The 22297-nt window shown below is 52.2% G+C and overlaps 1 protein-coding gene and 1 pseudogene across 2 annotated transcripts; one reads left to right on the top strand and one right to left on the bottom strand.

The window, feature by feature from the left end:
• Nucleotides 1-4519: 4519 nt before the first annotated feature.
• Nucleotides 4520-8149, bottom strand: LOC148774773 (uncharacterized; annotated as a pseudogene). The gene is made up of 2 exons (XR_016035561.1): nucleotides 8115-8149; nucleotides 4520-7786 (listed from the first exon to the last, which is right to left on the bottom strand). The product of XR_016035561.1 is annotated as an uncharacterized LOC148774773 (transcript).
• Nucleotides 8150-8304: 155 nt separating this feature from the next.
• Nucleotides 8305-11223, top strand: ACTG1 (actin gamma 1). Its single transcript, XM_055408348.2, has 5 exons — nucleotides 8305-8463; nucleotides 8883-9251; nucleotides 9532-9970; nucleotides 10078-10259; nucleotides 10348-11223. Exons 2-5 carry the CDS (start codon nucleotides 8889-8891, stop codon nucleotides 10489-10491), a joined length of 1128 nt encoding a protein of 375 aa, XP_055264323.1. The 5' UTR covers nucleotides 8305-8463; nucleotides 8883-8888; the 3' UTR covers nucleotides 10492-11223.
• The last annotated feature ends 11074 nt before the right edge of the window (nucleotides 11224-22297 follow it).

The raw sequence follows: 22297 nt of genomic DNA on the forward strand, positions 1-22297 counted from the left end.
GGGAAGATCCCCTGCAGAAGGGAATGGCAACCCACTCCAGTATTCTTGCCTGGAGAATTTCATGGACAGAGGAGCCTGGCAGACTACAGTCCGTGGGGTTACAAAGAATCAGATAAGACTGAGCAACTAACAGGGAAATAAGATCCTGCATGCTGAGCATTCATCCAAAAAATCTGAGGGAACATTTTCATTTTGAAACTGCCTCCCTTGTTCCCAGGTAGGTAAGACACAGGCAACTGCCGATACGTCAACTTGCTCCTACTTACAGGCCCTAGGCCTGCCCCTTCCCAGCCCCACACTCGGTCTGTGTCTGGGCAAAGTAGGGAAGGAAATGCTGTGGGCAGGAGTGGGTCTGTGAGCCTGCTCAGTGCTGCTAAACTTGGCTGACTCCTGTGGGTCAGGGCTGCTCCTGGGGGCTGGCTCCCTGAGACAGTTCACTCACACAGGCCCTGGTGGACACACAGGTAGGGTGACTCACCTGTCACCCAGGGAGGCAGAGGTGCCGCTCTGGCCACCTGCCCATGGGCATCCTCTGTCCTTCCCCAGGAATGACCTGACTCCAACCTGGCTCTCTCTGCCCACTACCTATCAACTTTCAGGGAGACCTCATGAGTCTGCCCTCAACTCCTTACCCACTCACCCACCCCAGGGTGTTCTGGGTCTTGCTGTTGCCCTGGTGTGGCACTCCAGGTTCCCTAGAGGCTGCACCTCCACCAGCTCCCACTCCCACCTTCCTGGGGCTAACCCAACCCCAAATGACCTAACCCCCAAGGTGACAGCCCTTGCATGGCTTCTGGAGAAGTGGTTTGAACACACACCCCTTCAGACCCCAACCCTGGCCTGCCCATGTCAGCAGGATGTGTGTAGTTGGGGGAGCAGCGCAGAGTCCCACCCCTCCAATCATGCTGTGTGTCCTCAAACCAACCTCAGCCTCTCTGAGCCTCCTCCTTGTCTCTGAACTGGTTATCTATGGCCATCTGCCCAGGTGACCTAGCTGCCGAAATAACCCAGCGTGTCCAGTGAGCAGACAGTATGGCAGCTGCCATCTAAACCAGCTGTGTATTCGACATACACACTCAGGCTCAGGGTCTGCCCTAGCTTTGGGGTCCCTCTGTGGGTGCTGTCTGCCCCCTGAACAGAAGGTACAGGGACACAGTGGTGGCCTTGGCCCTCCCTTCTTCTGTTGCCCTGGGTACAGGCTGACCCCAATCCCACCTTGTCTCCTTGCGTCAGTACTGACTGAAGTCACCGACCACTCCCAAGCCGCTCCCTGTCACCCTCGGGCGGAGTGACTCAGCGGCCACCGACAGCGACCTCCCCAGCTCGGGTCAATGGCTGCCGGGGTTGTGCGGGAGGCCCGGGCCAGCCGGGTGGAGGGTTACGGTGGGGCTGACAGGTGCGTCCCCGACTCGCCATCTCCTCGCCCGACCCGGGGCACTTTGCCGCGATAGCGGGATCCACCTGGCGGCCCACCTGGGAATGACAGTGGCCTGCTTTAGAGCTGGACGCTCCGGGCCGCCGGGACCGGCCAGAGCGCCATCTCCTGGCCCAAGCCTTCAAACTCGCCGCTTACAGGGGATGACCCGCACGCAGCCCACGCCTGATCGAGAGAGGTGCATGTTGCGTGCGGGCACTGGCGCCCACCTCCCCAGTCTGCAGGGCCATGCGTGCAGTGCCCTGCCCGCAACCCGTTGTGGAGATGCGGGTTGAGCGGTGAACGGGCGGCCGCAGACCTGAAACCCGCTAACAGAGGGGACGCAGAATGGCTGTGGATGGCAGGGCGCCCCAGGCTTTCAGGCCCAGTTGGCCCTGCTTCGGCGGCAGCCTCTTCCGCTCTTTCTCCGCCGCCCGCTGGACCTAGCTTCTCCCGGGACTCCGGCGCTGACCCCAAAGGGCCCAGGGAAAGCCAGTGCTGGGGCTGGGGTCAGGCTCCCGGAAGTGGAGGCGAGCCGGGGGACGGGGAGGGGCACGCTAGGACTCGAGGCCTGGGACCCGCCCCGGGACCAAATTAGGACAAGCGGCCCTGGGCCCAGCCTGCGAGAGTCCGGAGTGGGCGGGGCCGGAGTGGGCGGAACTGAGCTCTATAGGCCACGCCCCCGGAGCGCGGCTTCCCTGGGAAGTCCGAGCCCGGGAAGCGGGGTGAGGCCAAGGCCGGGGTGACCCGTCCGGAACCGACTCGACCTCGGCCCTGACCTCGCCCCGCACTACTCTGCGCACCCCAGCTGCAGCCTCTGGAGCAGTGGCGGGGAGCAGACAGCACCAGAGCAGCGGCCTCCTACTTGTGTTTTGCCCTGATCCGCCTCCCCGTCTTCCGTGTGGCGCCAGGTGTCCCAGGGGTGGGGACACCTGTCGCGACAGTCCTGGCCTAGTCCAGCTCAAGAGAATTCGGCTGGCTGGGCGAGCTCCCCGCAGCCTGGGGCCAGAGCGAAAAGTGCAGGAGGTGGGCCGGGCCCCACCCTTGCTGCCGGCACTAGCAGCTGCAGTGCTGGGAGAGGGTTCCTGAGGGCATTCAGGCCTTGGGTGGGTCTCCTTTCCCTCTCAGCTCTAGAGCCATATTCTGCACAGCCTCTCCCCTGTCACCCTTCTGACTCTCAGGGAATGCCCTTCCCTCCGGCAGGGCTGACTGGAATCCCTCCCCCTCCATTACTTCTTCCCTCCCATGTATAGGAACCAGGGGACACCGGCTGCACCTTGCCTCAGGAGAACTACACTCTGGGGCCAAGGGCGGGGATAAACGGAATAACAAGCATTCAGGTGGGAGGTGGGGACTTGTCCCAACGCCAGGGGATGACCTGGAGGCCTGCAGAGGCAGCAGCCAATGGGAAAATCTTTCTGGGCAGATGCTGGTCCTGGGCTGGAGGGCTGTGAGTGGGAGGTGTGTGAGGTGAGGGGGTGGAGGGGTCAATCAGAGCTTGCTAGGAGAGCCCCCAGCAACAGGGTAAGGGGCTGAATTGCTATCTCAAGGCAGTGGGTGGCATGGGGGGCAGAGTGATCGGATTCGTAGCATTAATTGGAGGGAGGCAGAAGGATGGCAGCTGGACTGGACAGACACAAGACCGGGATGTTCAGAGTATTATGGTCTAGCGGGCATCCTGGTTTCTGTCTTTAGCCACATGCTAAGGTAGGGCTATCATGAAGCAGCTGGAAGCCCAGAATTCTGGGTATAATCCTTGGTTCCTTTTGGCTATCTGTGGACACAGCTCACTAAGAGTAAGAACTGTGCAGACATGAAAAGCCCTAACCGCAGGGAGCAGGGCTCACACGGGTGGGCAAAGTGCGCTCCTGGCACGTGTGCAAGCAAAGGTGAAAAGCAGACTGTGACCACTTCTGGACTCCGTGCCAGGCCAGCAGGCTGCTCAGTGGTATAGAAAGTGCTGTCAGTGGCCCTGGAGGCCCAGGGGAGTGAGGCCTGGGGGTGCGCCATTGGAAGCAGAGTGCGGAGACTGCAGCTCCGGGAAATCTCAGGTCTGACACATGGAGGTGCTGAGTGAGCACATCTTACTCATCAAAGAAAACAGTGCCTGGGGACATCGAGGCCAGAGGTCTGGAAAACCTCAGTAGTGAGGCTTGGGGAAAGTTTACTGGGCCATCCAGGGGCATCCTGTCCCCAGACCTATGTCCAGTGCAGGAGGGCCACCAGGCTCAGAGCATCTGGTGGGTCAAACATCGCTCACATCACTGGCCCATCTTCTTTACAGAAATTGAGACCCAGAACTCAGGTCCTGACTCCCAGCCCAGTACTCTTCCAAGGGCCTACTTGGTTCCCATTGCATCATAGTGAGATGGGAACCTCCCAGAAACTCCAGCGGGGCCTGTCTGTAACATACCTGGAGCTCTCCACTGCCAGAGCAGTGAAGCCCTGGCCTGGGTGTCTCTGCGTACCTGACCCCCCAACTTCATGGCACGGGGGACACCCTGTGACCCTCAGCTTACCTGCCTCATGCAGCAATGACTGGATGACATGAAGAGGCCTGGCCCAGTGCATCCTGGCACAGGACCAATGGCAGGGATAAGTATACAGCACCTGACAACTCACCAGTTCCTGAGTGCCCAAGCATCTGGCCACCACGGAGGCTCCACAGGGCTTGTGGCTGGAGTCCCAGGCTCCTGCGGTGCCTTGGGACAGCTGGACTTTCCGTGCCTGTCTGTAAAGTGCCAGCAGGAGAACAAACCCCTCTAGACACCTAGACCAGAGACAGAAGTATGTGGCCTGACTCTATTCATTGATCTGAAACTTAGAGGTAGGCAGGCCAAGCCAGCAGGAACCTGACTTTGGTTACCAGGGCAGTCTGGGGACCCTAGTTCCAAACAGACAGAACCACCCCAGGGGCTGTGCCTACCATTGTGGGAGCCAGCCCAGCACTCTGGAGAAGGCTTTATGTGATATAACACTCATCTTGCATTTGACCCACAAGCCTAGGAGAATAGGATAGTGAGCTGAGGGTAGGGAAACTTTGTGGTTTTCCTTGGATTTTTTTTGCCACACTGGCATGCAGAACTTCCCTACAAGTCCTGTTCAGGGATTGAACTTGTGCCCCCTTCAGTGGAAGCACAGAGTCTTAACCACTGGACCACCAGGGAAGTCCTCCTTGGCATTTTAAAAATGAAGTTCTTATTATGAGATAATTTTAGACTAACACAAACACCCCAAAGTCAGTATGAGCATTTCTGCAGACTATCCACCTGGTTTCCCCTAATGTTAACATCTTACACAAGTCATGGTACAACTGTCGTACTGAGATTGACTGGTACTTAATTCATTAAACTTCAGACTTTGCTCAGATTTCACCGGTTCTTCCACTACTGTCTTTTTTTTTTTTTTTTTCCCTGTTCGAGGTTGCATTGCGGGGGAGGGGAAAGAAAGGCATTCCTGGCAGGTGGAGTGGCAGAGGCAAAGGCAGAAAGGGGGACTCATTACCAAGTCCCTACACTGCCTGACAAGTAACTGGCTAGTGGGAGCTGGCAAGAGGAGGGAGGCAGGGGTGGGGTGATGGGCTGCAGGTCAGGCTACCAGGTGCAGAGGTGACCCTGATCCTGCGAAGGATCCCTGGAGGCTGGAGCAGGGAGACTGACAGACTGGTGTGGCTGTCAAAGGGAAGGAAAAGAAAGACCCTGAGCTGGGGTTGCCTGGGGAGGCCTGGGGCTAAGTCAGTCAGGCCACACTTCCTTGCAAGGTGATGCCACCTCCCTGCACCAGTGTCTTCTCAGCCGATAAATGGCGCAAGATGAAACGAGATGCAGCAAGCACACGATAAATCCACCAAACCCAGCATCAAATTTAAAAACAAAAAAATCACATCATTTCTCTGACCACCCTTCAACCTCATGATGGAAGGACACACCCGTTTCTGGGCAGAAGTGCAGCTGCTGTCTCTCTCTCCTCCCAGAGCCTCCTTGCTCACCCGAGCCAGGGCTGCCACATTCGTGTGGTCCCCTCCCAAGGGATTCCTGGGCCTCTCCATCTTGAGGGAGGAGGGGGCGGCCTTGCACTTTCATGAGCACAGCCCTGAGATGACCTTGGGCGAGGCCTCGCACTGCCAGTGGCAAAACAGAAAAATCACAGCACAGAATGCGGCGTTCCCCAACCCCCTGCGCAGGGCTCGGAGGTCTCGTTCTTTGGGGGGCTCGGTCCCTGGACCCGCAGCGTCCACTTACTGCTGGTTCCGGGGGGGTGCTTCCCAGGCGAGGGGTCGCCCCCTCCACATCCTGGCCAAACCTCCAGCTCAGCTTCCCCACACCCTCATCCCCGCCCGCGCCACCTGACCTCTGGGGACAGGCGCACCCCCACCCTTCGCTCTCGAGGCCGGGTGTGACGCGGGGCGGCGGGGTCTCGCGGACCCGCGGACAGGGTGGGAGCGGCGGCGGCGGGCCCCCTCCCCGCCGCGTCCCCTCCAAGGCGCCGGGGCCGCCTCGCCCCCGCCCGGGCCGCCCGCCACCGCCCCTTTGTCTCGCCGGCCAATCCGCCGCCTCCTTGACTAAATAAGGCGAGGAGCGCGCCCAGAGCCCCTAGTCCGTTACTTCCGCCCCCCGCCCGGCCGGTGACTCAGGGCCGGCGGCGGGCGGGGACCGGGCTGCCCGGACTGCGGCTTCCCGGGCGGCGGGCGGGGCTCCGGCGGCGCCGAAATGGCCAAATATGGCCGCGCTGCGCGCCGCCGCCCCCCACCTGCGCACCTGCGGCCGTACCTTGACCCCCACCCCCGCCCCGCGCCGGGTGACACAGCCGCGGAAGTGGAAGCTGCTCCCCCAGCTCATCCCACCCCGCGCCCGGCCGGCTAAGAGCGTCCCTTCCCCTCCGCCGCCGGCCGGCCGGCCCTGCGGGTGGGGGGCTGGCTGCCTAGGGTGGGACGCCCCCGGAACCCAGGCCGGGTCCCAGCCCCCCGCCCCAACCTTTTGGCTTGTGCATCCAGCGCCCTTGCAAAGTGGGGAAGATGGCAGCGGGGGGATGGGGGGAAGGGGACAGAGTTCCAACGGCCTCCGCCCCCTCCCCATCTGTCCTACGAAGCAGCCCGGGCGCACCAGACAAAGGAGTGCCGGAGGGAACTGGAGTCCGGGGAGGGGAGGCCCCCGCAGACGAGAGAGCCTGAGTGGAATGCAGGGTAGGCGGACACTGGGCGCGACGCCTTGGACGATACTGGAAACTTCCCACTTGCCATGTGTGACATCTTGGGACCCCCCCCCCCCCCCCGCCAAGTGTTGCAGTCATCTTCACACACTTACTCCCCCACCTGGGGATTGAAGGCCCCGTGGTTGTGCCCAGGGGCGCCTGTAAGGGTGGGTTTTTCTGGAGGGAGGCTTAGCCCCAGGTTCTCCCTTGGGTGGAGCACACACCTGATGGACAGCAGCCTTGCCCTGCGCCCTTGCAAAGTCTCAGGAATCAGGAACCCAGCTAGGCCTGGCAGCAAGGGTGGCCACAGGCATGGCTTTGGCATCTGGGTGACTGCAGTCCGCAGGTGAGCTGGGCACCTGCTTTACCTGCCTAGCGCAAAGGTAGATGTGGACACCAGCTAGACACCAGACCTTGCCCAGCTCTTTGGGGCTTTCGGCCCCGCCCCCCATCAGACACCAGCCCAGAGCACCTGGACCTTGGACGAGTCCCCAGACTCCCTCTGCCTGGCACCATTGCCATCCCTCTTGGCCATTGCTCTTCCCCATGTCTCCTGTGATGTTTTCATTCATTACTGAGCAATCCTGAAGCTTACAAGTCTAAAGAAACCATGGTACCTAGTTCCCTCTGGACATAACCCAAATACTGGCGGCAGAGAGGGTCATCAGGATCCTGCCAAAGGTGACAGGTCTTCAAGTGCCAGCTCCTGGGAGAAAGGGCGCGCCCTGGACCCGGGAAAACCACAGCCCCAGGGCAGCAGGGGTCCAGCAGTGGGACACAACTGAGCGGCTGTACACATGCACACAGACACACACAACTTGAGCAGAAGAGAGGGTGCCACCTTCAAGTTTAGCGAGGGAGTTGACCGTTTAGGCAGTCATCTTCCCTGCCTCAGTTTCCCTACAACACTCAAAGGTCATTGAAATGAAGCAAAGCTCCACCCCCTCCCCAGAGACAGGGTAACCCCAAACCCAGAGTGAAGCCTCTGCCTGGGGACAATCAGGCCTGTGGTTTGAGGGGCAGGATGCGTTGGGTGTGGTAGAACCGGGCCAGTCTCTGTACTGTCAGGGACCACGGTGCCCCAACTCCGGCGCTGAGGCCTACGCGGTCGCAGCTGCGGTGGGGGACGAGCGGCTCCTTCCCGTCCAGACAGGGTCGAGGTCACGGCTCCCCAGGACTCCCCTGGAACACCGGGTCCACAGTGCCGCAAGGGAGGCCGGCCGGGACCACCACCCTCCCCTCCCCCAGCCCGGTGCCGGGAACCCGCCTTGATGGCCTGTAGAGACTAGGAGGGGAAGATTAACGGGGGCGCGGGGAGGAAAGCCCCCCGGATGGCCAGGCCGCGGGTACACACCCTGCTCCGGGTGCCGCCCAGCCCCGGGCCAGGCAGTTTCGGGGTGCACCCGGGCCCTCCCCCACGGCGCGCGACAGTCCCGGGGCGGGGCCCCCAGGTCAGCTCCCCGGCCTCCTCTGCGATCACCCCTGCAGCCCCCCAGGAGTGCCCACGCACCCCGCACGCGCGCCGGTCAGCGTGGGGTCTCATTCTGGGGGTCTCGGGCGCCCGGGGGCAGCGCGGGCGGGGCGGTTGGGGGCGGTGCGGGCGGGAGGCGGGACCGGGCGCGGGGCCCCACGTGCCTCTCTCGGGCGGGCCAATGGGCGCCCGGCGTTCGGAAAGATCGCCATATATGGACATGTTCTGGGGCCGCGCGCGCCGCCGGCCCGCGCGCGCGCCCCGCTTCGCTTAAATACCGGCGGGGGAGGCCGCGGACGGTCTCACTCGCCGCAGCCGGCCCGCGTTCCGTGTCCTCCCGCGCTTCTTTGCTCGCTCTTCCGCAGCCCGCGGCCCGTCTCCTCTATCGGTAAGAGACCAGGCCTAGGCGGCCTGTCCGGGTATGCGGGCCCCCGCACCCCTTCGCAGGTCCTTTTTCTACTCCGGGCCCCAGAGGCCCGGCCACCCCTACCCCGGGAACAAAGGGTGGTCGGGTGGGGCGGGGTGGGGTAAGTGGGCTGGGACGCGCCCCAGCTGGTTCACGGAGGGCGCAGCGGGTGTGCTGCTGGGGGAGGGGGCAGGGCGAGTCCGGGCGGCAGTATTGAGAGCCCCCGGTCTCCTTTCAGCGGAACGACGTGGGAGGGGGCGTTACATAAAAGCCGGTCCCGGTTCCAGGCGGTTACTCTGCAGCCGGGTCGGGGGGAGGTGGAACGCCTCGCGGGGAGGGCCTTTGCCGGTGCCGTTCTCTGAGAGTCAGGGCTCGCCTGAGTGGGTCTCATCTTTGACTAGATCGCCATGGAAGAAGAAATTGCCGCCCTCGTCATCGACAATGGTTCTGGCATGTGCAAAGCTGGCTTTGCTGGGGATGACGCCCCCCGGGCCGTGTTCCCGTCTATCGTTGGGCGTCCGCGACACCAGGGCGTCATGGTGGGCATGGGGCAGAAGGACAGCTACGTGGGCGACGAGGCCCAGAGCAAGCGTGGCATCCTGACCCTTAAGTACCCCATCGAGCACGGCATCGTTACCAACTGGGACGACATGGAGAAGATCTGGCACCACACCTTCTACAACGAGCTGCGTGTGGCCCCCGAGGAGCATCCCGTGCTGCTGACGGAGGCCCCTCTGAACCCCAAGGCCAACCGTGAGAAGATGACCCAGGTAAGCAAAGCCGGGTGGGTTGAGCCGTTTCATCTATATCACAAGTCATTTCATGTTCAGTTTTGTTTTCTAAAATTCAAGTATTTCTTTCAATATTTTCAGGGTTCTGTTCTTCTCCTGGCATTTCCTTCCTGAAGTCTCAAGGTTTCTTATTTGTGTTTCTGCTTGCTTCTTTTTCTTTTCTCCACATATCACATTTGTGGCATGCTGGCATGGTGTGAAAGCATGGGGTGGCCCTGAGTCCCTTCCTTTGACTAAAGGAGCCTTTTGTCTCCTGCAGATCATGTTCGAGACTTTCAACACTCCTGCCATGTATGTGGCCATCCAGGCTGTGCTGTCTCTGTACGCCTCTGGCCGCACCACTGGTATTGTCATGGACTCTGGGGACGGGGTCACTCACACAGTGCCCATCTACGAGGGCTACGCCCTACCCCATGCCATCCTGCGTCTGGACCTGGCTGGCCGGGACCTGACAGACTACCTCATGAAGATCCTCACGGAACGTGGTTACAGCTTTACCACCACAGCCGAGCGGGAAATTGTGCGTGACATCAAGGAGAAGCTCTGCTATGTCGCCCTGGACTTCGAGCAGGAGATGGCTACTGCTGCATCCTCCTCCTCCTTGGAGAAGAGCTATGAGCTGCCCGATGGTCAGGTGATCACCATTGGCAACGAGCGGTTCCGGTGTCCCGAGGCGCTCTTCCAGCCATCCTTCCTGGGTAGGTGTCCGGCGGGCAGCCTGACTGCCCTCACTTTGAGGCTGTCGAGGGTCAAGGTGCCTTTCCCGGTGAATGTGCAGCCTCTGAGGGTGAGCTTTGTCTCTTAGGTATGGAGTCCTGTGGCATCCATGAGACCACCTTCAACTCCATCATGAAGTGTGACGTGGACATCCGGAAGGACCTGTACGCCAACACGGTGCTGTCTGGGGGGACCACCATGTACCCAGGCATCGCTGACAGGATGCAGAAGGAGATCACCGCACTGGCTCCGAGCACGATGAAGATCAAGGTGAGGCAGAGGCGGCTGTGGCCTGGAGCCCAGGGGCCTTGCGTCTCAGATGGTGCCACCCACTAAAGCCCTGTTCTTGTCATTTCAGATCATTGCTCCTCCCGAGCGCAAGTACTCGGTGTGGATCGGAGGCTCCATCCTGGCCTCCCTGTCCACCTTCCAGCAGATGTGGATCAGCAAGCAGGAGTACGACGAGTCTGGCCCCTCCATTGTCCACCGCAAATGCTTCTAAACGGACTGCGAGCAGATGCGTAGCATTTGCTGCATGAGTTGATTCAGAAGTATAAATTTGCCCTGGCAAATGTATACACCTCATGCTAGCCTCATGAAACTGGAATAAGCCTTTGAAAAGAAATTTGTCCTTGAAGCTTGTATCTGATATCAGCACTGGATTGTAGAACTTGTTGCTGATTTTGACCTTGTATTCAAGTTAACTCTTACCTTGGTATATGTTTAATACCCTGTGCATATCTTTGATTTAAACCCCTAGTTACATGCGGCTCTCACCTCTATAGCTGAGGTGAGAATGTTTATGAAAGAGAAATCCAATGGCTTGGTAAGAATCTGGGAGTCTGCGAGTCTCTCAGTCTGTGCAGGGTATTAATGTGTCAGAGCTGCCTATTCCAGGATTTCTCTAGAGGCTGGCAAGAGTCCTGAAACAGTTGTCATTTCTGTCTTGGCCGGTCTTACACGGGGTTGGGAAGGTCCAAGCCGTAGGACCTGCTTTCCTTTCTTACTGAAGATTTCCCACCAGAACACCGTGGGCTGTTACTTGCCTTGAGTTGGAAACAGTTTGCATTCACACCTGTAAATTTATTCATCCTTTTAATTTATGTAAGGTTTTTGTACGCAATTCTCAATTCTTTTAAGAGATGACAACAGACTTTGATTTTCTACTGTCATGTGAGAACATTAGGCCCCAGCAACGCGTCATTGTGAGGAAATAAAAGTGCTGCAGTAAATCAATCAGTGACTTCTGTTTGATCAGTGGGGAGTGGTGGGTTGTGTGGGGGTGTAGCAGCCTCAAACTCAAATTAGGCAACAAACTGGTTTCTCCCAAACCAGAGGTGAACAGGGGTCCTAGTGAGCATCTAGAGTCTGCGTCAGACTGGGCTTCCAGGGAAAAGGAAAGCTTGGGTGGGACTAGCCCCCAAGGGGGCTGGGAGGAGGGCGGCATCTGATACTTGATGTCTTTGGTATAAAGATGTGCTGCCATAGAATCATGAATGGCGTGACTTTCTCAGCACACAGGTAGTGTGGGGGGGTGCTGCACTCTTTGGTCAGTGAAGCAACCATGGGGTTGATTAGAGCCTGATTGCTGAGCTGTGGAACTTTGAGTTTGCTGATAAGGGTCACCTGGTGGGGTGAACTTGATTCACAGGATCTGATTCCTTGACTTAAAACCCCAAAGCTTTCCCTAAGGGCAGGCAAAGTCTTCCACAACTATTTCAGATTTTCAAATTTGGCAGGTTGGGTCAGACCTAAACTCTCTTCCACAACTATTTCAGATTTTCAAACTTGGCAGGTTGGGTCAGACCTAAACTCTCTTCACTAGATTGAAAAAACTTCTAAGGGTTGAAAGAACACGGTTTAGGTATCTGGAGATTTCATTCCTCTGCTGTTGGAAGGCAAGTTTCACCTGCAGGGGCTGGTGGTGCTTTCTAGTTTAACCTTGTGGTTGGGGAGGGACTTCCAGGTCCAGGGGAGGGAGGCCTTGTTAGACTGGGTCAGGAGCAAGGGGCCCTAAGAACAAATGACTGAAGGAGATGGGGAGTCTTTTGGGAACAAAATGTGGACCCTGCCAAGCCCAGACCTCCAACTCCTTTGCTCCTGTCCGCTTGCTCACAGCAGCCCAGTGACCACTCGTGGAACACAGAGTGATGGGTTAGAAATGACTTTATTTTGCCCTGGGCAGCATTCCACTTACAGGAAAATCTGATTTGAAGACTGATTGGATTCAGGGAACAGGATAGACCGGACTCAGGTGAGCGGAGGAGGAGGGAACACCTGTATGAACTGGGAGGAGAAAGGTGGCTGCCTGGGTGACCACAATCCCAGCTCCATAAACCCTTCCTTGCATTGGGCCCAGTGAGCATGGTCCTTTACTCTGGGTCTCTGTCCCCTCTGCAAACAAGAACAGTGCCTGCTCCACGTGGAGGCCAGCCACCATCCCCATGTGTGGAAGGGGCACATGTCAGCCTGCCCTTCTGCTCTTGTGGGGTATAGCAAGATTTCTGCAGGACAGAAGACACTGGCCTTTCTTTGTGGCATTCTGGGGACAGTTACCGGATATCAAACCCAATCACTGTACCCACTGGAGGAAGGAGCATGGCGGGGAAGCCTGGCCTCTGGCGCCGTTGTCTGGCTGGACCTGTTGGAGAGCTCAGTACAGTGCCATCTGTGAAAAGAGACTTCATGCCAGAGGGAGGCCCTCCTCCAGCCTCTAAAATCTCACCTTTGTCAGCTCTGCCTACAGACTACAGCCAAATGCTACGCTTTGCACGGGAGAGGAAGCTGGAGGAAAAGATGGACTAGTCACTGTGACTTTTGACACAATTCGCTCAAACCAAAGCAAGAGGTGGACGGCTGTGCTCACTCCTGTCTCTTTTTTGGCTGCATCAGGATTCAGTTGTGTCACATGGGCTTCCCTCTCTGGTTGCAGTGCATGGTCTCAGTTGCATCCCTTGGCATGTGGGATCTTAGTTCCCTGGCCAGGGATTGAACCCGCATCCCCTCCACTGGAAGGCAGATTCTTAACCACTGGACTGCCAGGCAAGTCCCAGCTCTGCCCACTACTACAGAAAAAAGGAGCTCTTCAAGGGAGAAAGTCATTAACAAAGCCAGCAGACACTTGGGACATAGCATCTTTGAAGCGGAAAACGGGATAAATCTGCAGACCACAGATCTGCAGGCCAATACAGGGGACGTGGGTTTTATCCCTGGTCTGGGAACTAAGGTCCCACATGCCACGAAGCTGCTGAACCTGCAAACCACAGCTAAGACCTGATGCAGCCAAATATTTAAAAAGACATAAAGGCTAAATAAAATATATACATCTGTATCTCCAGACCACAGAAGGACCACAGATGAGAGAAAAACATTCAGATGGGCCACTTAGGGAAGGCAAGAGAACCTCAAAGACTGATGTCTTAATGCCAATTAGCTTAATGAATGGAAGCTTCCGGAAGGGCTGCCTACTCAGAGAAACACATGTCCTGGGAAAATCTGTGAGCTGAACCCTTGAGAGGCTCTTCTTCCCCAGGGCCCCTGGTGTCCTGATGCTGAGACAGGTGGAGGACACTGAGTGACACAGGAGGTTCGTGGGTGCCCAGCCTTCCTGTGGTGTGAGGAGCCTGTCCACGTGCCTGGTGGACGCTCAGTGATGACGCCAACTCAAAATTAGCATCCCCTGGCAAGAGGTGGATGTCGTGTTTGTTGGATGCAACTTCAAGTTCAAGGCCATTTTATCATGAATGGTCAGTATTTGAATAGAGGACAGAAAGTGTTTCCAGGAGGGAGTTGCAAGGATTCACACTGGAAAGACTAGCCTCTGATGACTTAGAGATTGTGGCTTCCCAGGACCCTTTTCTGGTTAGAGGCACAAAACTTCAGCCCTGGAGAGCTCTCCATGGGGTGTTCCTCCCGAGAGGCACGTGAGCCACCCTGGCAGGGGCTGCCTGCTGCACACAGAAGCCCTGGGGGCCCCACAGCCCCTCACAGCTGTGCTGGTCTGCAGACTCCACCCCCATTGACCAGTGGCCATTCAGATTTTTTTCCTGATGGAAGTTCCCTTTCCTCTTTCAGCTTCTTGCTGAGGCCTTAGGGGGTGCCCTCCAGGGGGACCTGTCTCAGTGCAGGGTTCAGAGGTTGCTCCTCTCTGGGGTCTGTTCCACTTCCTACCCCATTGATGGTGAGTTTGACCCTGGAAACGTTTTTAGACAATGAAATAGGAGTGAAGGGGCTGGAGGAACCTATGTAGGGGGACCTGCTCTCTTTTCCCTCTGCTCTGGGACCACAGTGTTCCAGAGAGGGGCTTCTGCATCAGCCTGGAGGCCTGAGAGACATCATCAGTGCTAACATGTTCAGACATAGGGCTTGAGCAAGAAACAAATCCTTATTGCTGTAAGTTGGTGAAATTACAGAATCACTGGTTATGCAGAATGATGAAGCCTCAGCTGTCTGATACAGCATCACTGTATAAATGAATGGCTACCCCTAGAGTTGTGCAGTGCACCACCTGTGCATCTGTACCATGATATCACTGCCTTGTACACCTATCCTTCCACTTCAATGCCTATGTTATCTGTCTCCCTCACTGGTCTGAGGTGTTTTTGTTTTTAAGTGATGGTAAATATACACAGTATATAAAATTTATCCTTTTTGCAATAGCATTAAAAAGAATTTAAAAAAAAAGAATAAAATACTTAGGAATTGATTTCCCCAAGGAGATGAAAGATGTGTCCAATGAAAGCTATAAACATTGCTTAAAGAAATGAAGACACAAATACATCCCATGTTCATGGATTGGAAGACAATATTGTTAAAACGTCAATATTACCCAAAGCAATCTACAGATTCAATGCAATTGCTACCAAAATCCCAATGACATTTTTTTTTTCAGAAATAGAAAAACCCATCCTAAAATTAACATAGAATCTCAAGCGCCCTGCATAGCCAAAACAATCCTGAAAAAGCACAGAGCTGGAGGATGAACACTTACTGGTTTCAAAACTTAACTACAAAGCACAAGTAATCAAAACAGTGTGGTTGGACCTGGCATAAAGACAGACTTAAACCAATGGGAAGAGCCCAGAAATATACCCTCCCATATATGGCCAAATGATTTTCAACAGGGTTGCTAAGACCATTCAATGGAGAAAGTATATTCCTTTCAACAAATGGTGCTGTGAAAACAGGATCTTCACATGCAACAGAATGAAGTTGGACCCTTACCTCACACCATATACAAAGATTAACTCAAAATGGATTAAGGACCTTCATGTAAAACCTAAAACTACACAACTCTTAGAAGAGAACAGGATGCATATGTGAAAGAGATAGCCAGCCCAGGTTTGATGCATGAGACAGGGTGCTCAGGGCTGGTGCATTGGGATGACCCTGAGGGATGGGATGGGGAGCGAGGTGGGAGGGGGGTTCAAGATGGGGGACACATGGCTGATGTATGGCAACGTATGGCAAAAACCACTCTACAATATTGTAAAGTAATTAGCCTCCAATTAAAATAATTAAACAAGAGAACAGGACAAAAGCTTCATGACACTGGGTTTGGTGTGCACACATAATATATATAAAACCATCTGTATCTATATTAAGCATGAGCTCCTACTGATGTATCCAACTCTAATCGTTACCATTGGATCAGTCTACTCTTCTGCCTTCATTTATCTGTAAACTCTTACTCTAACAATGAGAAACCTAGATTCCAGCATCCATCATGCTGTGCTGTGCTATGCTTAGTCGCTCAGTCATGTCCAACTCTTTGTGATCCCATGGACTGTAGCCCATGAGGCTCCTCTGTCCAGGGGTTTCTCCAGGCAAGAATACTGGAGTGGGTTGCCACGCCCTCCTCCAGGGGATCTTCCCGACCCAGGGATCAAATTCAGGTCTCTCACATTGCAGATGGATTCTTTACCATCTGAGCCACCAGGGAAGCCCAAGAATACTGGAGTGGGTAGCCTATCCCTTCCCCAAGGATTCTTCCTGACCCAAAAATCAAACCGGGGTCTTCTGCATTGCAGGTGGATTCTTTACCAGCTGAGCTACCAGGGAAGCCCCAGCATCCACCAAACATTCAGTTAATCATCAATTCCAGTGTATATATGTACAGGCAGAACGGAGATATTTCAGGTCCAGGCCACCAAATAAAGCGAATATTGCAATAAAGTCAGTCACATGAATTTTTTTCTTTCCTGGTGCATATAATAGTTATGTTTAGGACTTCCCTAGCAGCCCAGTGGTTAAGACTTTGCCTTCCAGTGTAGTGGTACATGTCCAATCCCTGGTCTTGGAACTAAGATCCCACATGCCTCATGGCCAAAAAAACAAAACATAAAACAGAAGCAGTATTGTAACAAATTCAATAAAGACTTTAAAAATGGTCCACATCAAAAACATCTTTAAAAACATGTTTACACTATACTGTAGTTATTAAGTGTGAAATACGTTAGTCAAGCCACTCCAGTACTCTTGCCTAGAAAATCCCATGGATGGAGGAGCCTGGTAGGCTGCAGTCTGTGGGGTCGCTAAGGGTCTGACACGACTGAGCGACTTCACTTTCACTTTTCACTTTCACTTTTCACTTTCACACATTGGAGAAGGAAATGGCAACCCACTCCAGTGTTCTTGCCTGGAGAATCCCAGGGACGGGGGAGCCTGGTGGGCATCCGTCTATGGGGTCACACAGAGTCGGACACGACTGAAGTGACGCAGCAGCAGCAGCAGCATGTTAGTCACCCAGTCTTGTCTGACTCTTTGCCCGGCAGGCTCCTCTGTCCATGGAATCCTCCATGCAAGTATACTGGAGTGGGTAGTCATTCCCATCTCCAGGGGATCTCCCCGACCCAGGGGTTGAACCCAGGTATCCTGCACTGCAGGCAGATTCTTTACCATCTGACTCACCAGGGAAGCCTCAAGTGTGCAATAGCATTGTCTTAAAAAAATAAATGTATGTACCTTAATTAAAATACTACTTTATTGCTAAAAGATGCTAGCTATCATCTGAGCCATTAGTGAGTTGTAGTAGATCGCAAGATCACAGGTCACTGTAACACATGTGATAATAATGAAAAAGTCTGAAATATCGTGAGAATTACCAAAATGTGACACAGAGACATGAAGGGAGCAAATGCTGTTGGGAAAGTGGGGCCGACAGACTTGCTCAAGTTAGAATTGCCACAAACCTTTGATTTGTAAAAAATGTGCAATAAACTGAAGCTCGGAAAAAAAATAGGTCTTCCTGTACAGCGTTTCAGAATTAACCAGTACCAGCACGGAACAACTTACCAACTACAGTGTGGGGCAATGTACTGTTCTTTTGCCTTTACTCTTAGGGATCCTCCCATTCCCAAAGTTACCTAGGTCAGTACCTTTCCCCCACCCACTTTAGTGAGGTGGTTTCATCCATTTGTAATTGTTACCTTCTTTTACCACATTCTGCCTTCCTTCCTGGGTCCCTTGATTTCCTAAATGTTTTTTTAAAAATAATTTTATTAATTTGCTTATTTATATATATATTTTTGGCTGTGCTGGGTCTTCACTGCTGTGCCAGCTTTTCTCTAATGTGGCCAGTGGGGCCACTCTCTGTTGTGAAGAACAGGCTTCTCATTGCAGTGGCTTCTCTTGTTGCAGAGCTTGGGCTTGAGGGCTTCAGTAGTTGTGGCCCTTGGGCTCAGTAGTTGCAGCTCCCAGACTCTAGAGCACAGGCTCAACAGCTATGACTCAGAGGCTTAGTTGCTCTGAGGCATGTGGGATCTTCCTGGATCAGGGATTGAACCCGTGTCTCCTGCATTGGCAGGCAGATTCCACCGAGCCAGCAGGGAAGCCTTCCATTCCCCTATTGAAAGACATCTTGCTTGTTTCCAGATTTTGGTAATTATGAATAAAGCTGCTGTAAACATTTTTTTTGAGATTTCTGAGTGAACATAAGTTTTCAGATCCATTAGGCAAAAATCCTAGAAGCAAAAATCCTGCTGGATTGTATGGTAAGATTGTGTTTATCTCTGTAAGAAACGAAGTGAAGTGAAGTGAAAGTTGCTCAGTCATGTCCAACTCTTTGGGACCCCATGGGCTATACAGTCCATGGAATTCTCCAGGCCAGAATACTGAAGTGGGTAGCCTTTCCCTTATCCAGGGGATCTCTTCCCAACCCAGGGATCAATCCCAGGTCTCCTACATTGCAGGCAGATTCTTTACCAGATGAGCCACAAGGGAAGCCCAAGAATACTGGAGTGGGTAGCCTATCCCTTCTCTAGCAGATCTTCCTGATCCAGGAATCGAACCAGGGTCTTCTGCATTGCAGGCGGATTCTTTACCAACTGAGCTATCAGGGAAGTCCCTGTAAGAAATGGCCAACTTGTTTTCCAAAGTGGCTGTACCATTCTGAATTTTCCGCTGGCAGTGAAGGAGAATTTATGTTGCTCCACATTCTCGCCAGCATTCGTTGTTGTCAATGTTTTCAAATTTTAGTCATTTGTTAGATGTTAGTGGTCTCATAATGTGGTCTTAATTTGCATTTTCCTAATAAATAATAATGTTGAGCATCTCTTTATGTGTTTATTGGTCTATTCTGTGTCTTCTTTTCTGAAGTATATAGGCTATTCTTTTCCCCATTTTTATTGAGTTGTTGGTCTTTTTATTATTATTGAGTGGTAAGGGTTCTTTGTCTATTTGGACACTAATAATTTATCAGATGCATATGTTGCAAGTACTTTATCTCATTCTATAACTTGCTGTTTCATTTTTTAACAGTGTACTTGGAAGAATAGAACGTTCAAGTTTTGTTGACATCTTATTAGCCATTTTTCCTTTTTCATTTTTGGCTGCCATGTGTGACTTGCATAATCTCAGTTCCCAGCCAGGGATTGAACTCGGGCCACGGCAGTGAAAGCCCAGACTCATAACCACTAGGCCACCAGGGAGCTTCGACTAATTTTCCTTTTATCATTAGTGTTTTTACATCCTACTGTAAAGCCATCAAGATTTTTTCCTAATTTTTTTTGAAGTGCTACGGTTCTAACTTTTACATTGAGATCTATGATTCATTTAAAGTTGATTATTGTGTGGGAATTCCCTGGCAGTCCATTAGTTGGGACTCGGTGCTTTCACTGCTGTGGCCTGAGGTTCCATCCCTGGTCAGGGAACTAAGTTCCTGCAAGCCATGCTGCGGGGCAAAAAAAAAAAAAAAGTTGATCACTGGTGAATGATATAAGGTAAGAGTTCATTTTTTCCCTCAGAGATATTCAGTTGTTCCAGCACCATTTGTTGAAAGGATTTTCCTTTCTTTATTAAGTTGTCTTGATATGTGTCAGAAATCAACTGACTGTGTGGATCTACTTCCGACCTCTTTACCTTGTCCCACTGACCTATATATACACCGTCACTGGAGCAAACTCTCTTGATTACTTCAGCTTTACATTGTCTTGAAATCAAGTGGTGTATGTCCTCCAACCTCGTTCTTTTTTCTTAAAATTGCTTTGGCTGCTCTAAGTTCTTTGCATTCCATATCCATTTTAGAATCAGATTGTCATTTTCTATAAACAAAAGCCTCCTGGGATTTTGATTAGGGCTACATTAAATCTATAGTTCAGTTTGAGAAGAATCAACATCTTAACAATACTGAATCCTCCAAATAATGAATGTTTTCTTTCCTTCCATCTATTTAGGTCTTCGTTCATTTCTCAGTAAGATTTTATAGTTTTCAGTTGACAGGTGTTATATAGCTCTAATTTATTTTTAGGTATTTGATGTTCTGGGCTATACTTGTGAATGATCTGGTTCTTTTCACTTTCCAGTTGCTCACTGCTATAGTGAGAGAAACAGTGACAAATGATTTTTGCATCTGGTCTGGCATTTGAGATCTTGCTAATTCACTTGTTAATTCCAGAAGTAGGTGTTCTACACACATGACCAGATCCTGGTCATGAATAAGGAATGATTTATTATTATTTTTCTTTCAGATATGTTTGTTTTTAATGATCATTTTTGTCTGATTGGACTGGCTAGCATCTCCAGTATGATGATGCAACAGACTGAACAGGAGTGATAGGAGCAGTTCCTTATCTTAAAGAGAAAGCTCTCAACCTTTCATCATTCAGTGTGGTCAGCAGTGGGTGTTTCATAGATACTCTTTATCAGGTTCAGGAATTTCCCTCCTATTTTTATTTTGATATGAGGCTGTCTTTTTTTTTTTTTAGGCTGCACTATGTGGCTTGCAGAGTCTTAGTTCCCCAACTAGGGATCAAACCATGCCCCCTGTATTAGGAGTGGGAAATATTAACCACTGGCTTACCATGGAAGTCCCATGAATTTTTTTTTTTTTAAATCAGAAATGGGCGTTGAATTTTGTCAAATGATGTTTCTGCCTCATTGAGAAGATCTGCTTTTCCCCTTTATTCTGTTATCATGATGAATTACAGTGATTGATTGTTGAGTGTTAAACCAATCTTGTATTCCTGGGCATAAACCCCACTTCGTCGTGATTCTTCTGTATATTGTTGATTTAGTTTGCTAGTATGTTAGGTGTTTCTGTATCTGTGTTTTTAAGTGGTATTCGTGTGTATGCAGGATTCCTTTCTTGTAGTATCTTTGCCAACTATTGGTGTCAGGGTTTGTGATTTTTCTCTTTTATTTTTTCTTGATCACTTTTATTAATTTGTTAGGACTGCCATAACATATTACCACAGACCAGGGGGCTTAACCAACGAATATTTATTTTTTCACAATTCTGGAGGCGAACAGAATGAGATCAGGGTGCTGGCATTGTTCTTTCTCCTGAGGCCACCCTCTTAGGCGAGTAGATGGTCCTTTCCCTCCCTGTGTCCTCACTGGACTGTCCTTTGTGGGTGTGTCTGTCTTTATCTCTTCTCATAAGGACACCAGTCACATTGGATTAGGGCCCATCTACATGACCTTCAGTTCAGTTCAGTCGCTCAGTCGTGTCCGACTCTTTGCGACCCCATGAATCACAGCACGCCAGGTCTTATTTTAGCTTAATTACCTCTTTCAGTTCAGTTCAGTTCAGTCGCTCAGTTGTGTCCAATTCTTTGCGACTCCATAGACTGCAGCACGCCAGGCCCCCCTGTCCATCACCAACTCCCAGAGTTTACTCAAACTCATGTCCACTGAGTTGGTGATGCCATCCAACTATCTCATCATCTGTCATCCCCTGCTCCTCCCATCTTCTATCTTTCCCAGCATCAGGGTCTTTTCAAATGAGTCAGCTCTTCGCATCAGGTGGCCAAAGTATTGGAGTTTCAGCTTCAACATCAGTCCTTCCAATGAATATTCAGGACTGATTTTCTTTAGGATGGACTGGTTGGATCTCCTTGCAGTCCAAGGGACTCTCAAGAGTCTTCTCCAACACCACAGTTCAAAAGCATCCATTCTTCTGTGCTCAACTTTGTTTATAGTCCAACTCTCACATCCATACATGACTACTGGAAAAACCATACCCTTGACTAGATGGACCTTTGTTGGCAAAGTAATGTCTCTGCTTTTTAACATGCTATCTAGGTTGGTCATAACTTTCCTTCCAAGGAGCAAGCGTCTTTTAATTCCATGGCTGCAGTCACCATCTGCAGTGATTTTGGAGCTCCAAAAAATAAATTCTCTCAGTTTCCACTGTTTCCCCATCTACTTGCCATGAAGTGCTGGGACCAGATGCCATGATCTTAGTTTTCTGAATGTTGAACTTTAAGCCAACTTTTTCACTCTCCTCTTTCACTTTCACCAAGAGGCTCTTTAGTTCTTCTTCCCTTTCTGCCATAAGGGTGGTGTCATCTGCATATCTGAAGTTATTGATATTTCTCCCAGCAATTTTGATTCCAGCTTGCTTCATCCAGCCCAATGTTTCTCATGATGTACTCTGCATATAAGTTAAATGAGCTCTTTAAAGCTCCCCATTTCCAAATGCAATCACATGCTGAGGTCCTGGGGGTTAGGACTTCAATAGACAAATTTGTGGGGGGACACAATTCAGCCCTTAATAGTATAGCTAAAGTTTTATCAAAGTTATTAAAGTTCTCAAAGATCTAGCTTTTAAAAAAGTTTTTTAAATTTTTATTTATTTATTTTTGGCTGCCCTGGGTCTTTGTTGCTATCCGTGGTCTTGTTTTAGTTTCGGTAAGCAGGGGCTGCCCTTGGTTGGGGGGGGCTGGCTTCTCACCGCGGTGGCTTCTGTTTTGTGGAGCATGGCATCTCGGGTGCACAGGCTTCAGTAGTTGTTGCACACAGGCTTAGTTTCCCTACAGTTTGTGGGATCTTCCCAGACTGGGATTGAACCTGTGTGCACTGCACTGGCA

This window comes from Moschus berezovskii, chromosome 20 (genome assembly GCF_049115385.1).
Source record: "Moschus berezovskii isolate FMDL1 chromosome 20, NW_MosBer_1.0, whole genome shotgun sequence".
Classification (NCBI taxonomy): Eukaryota; Metazoa; Chordata; class Mammalia; order Artiodactyla; family Moschidae; genus Moschus; species Moschus berezovskii.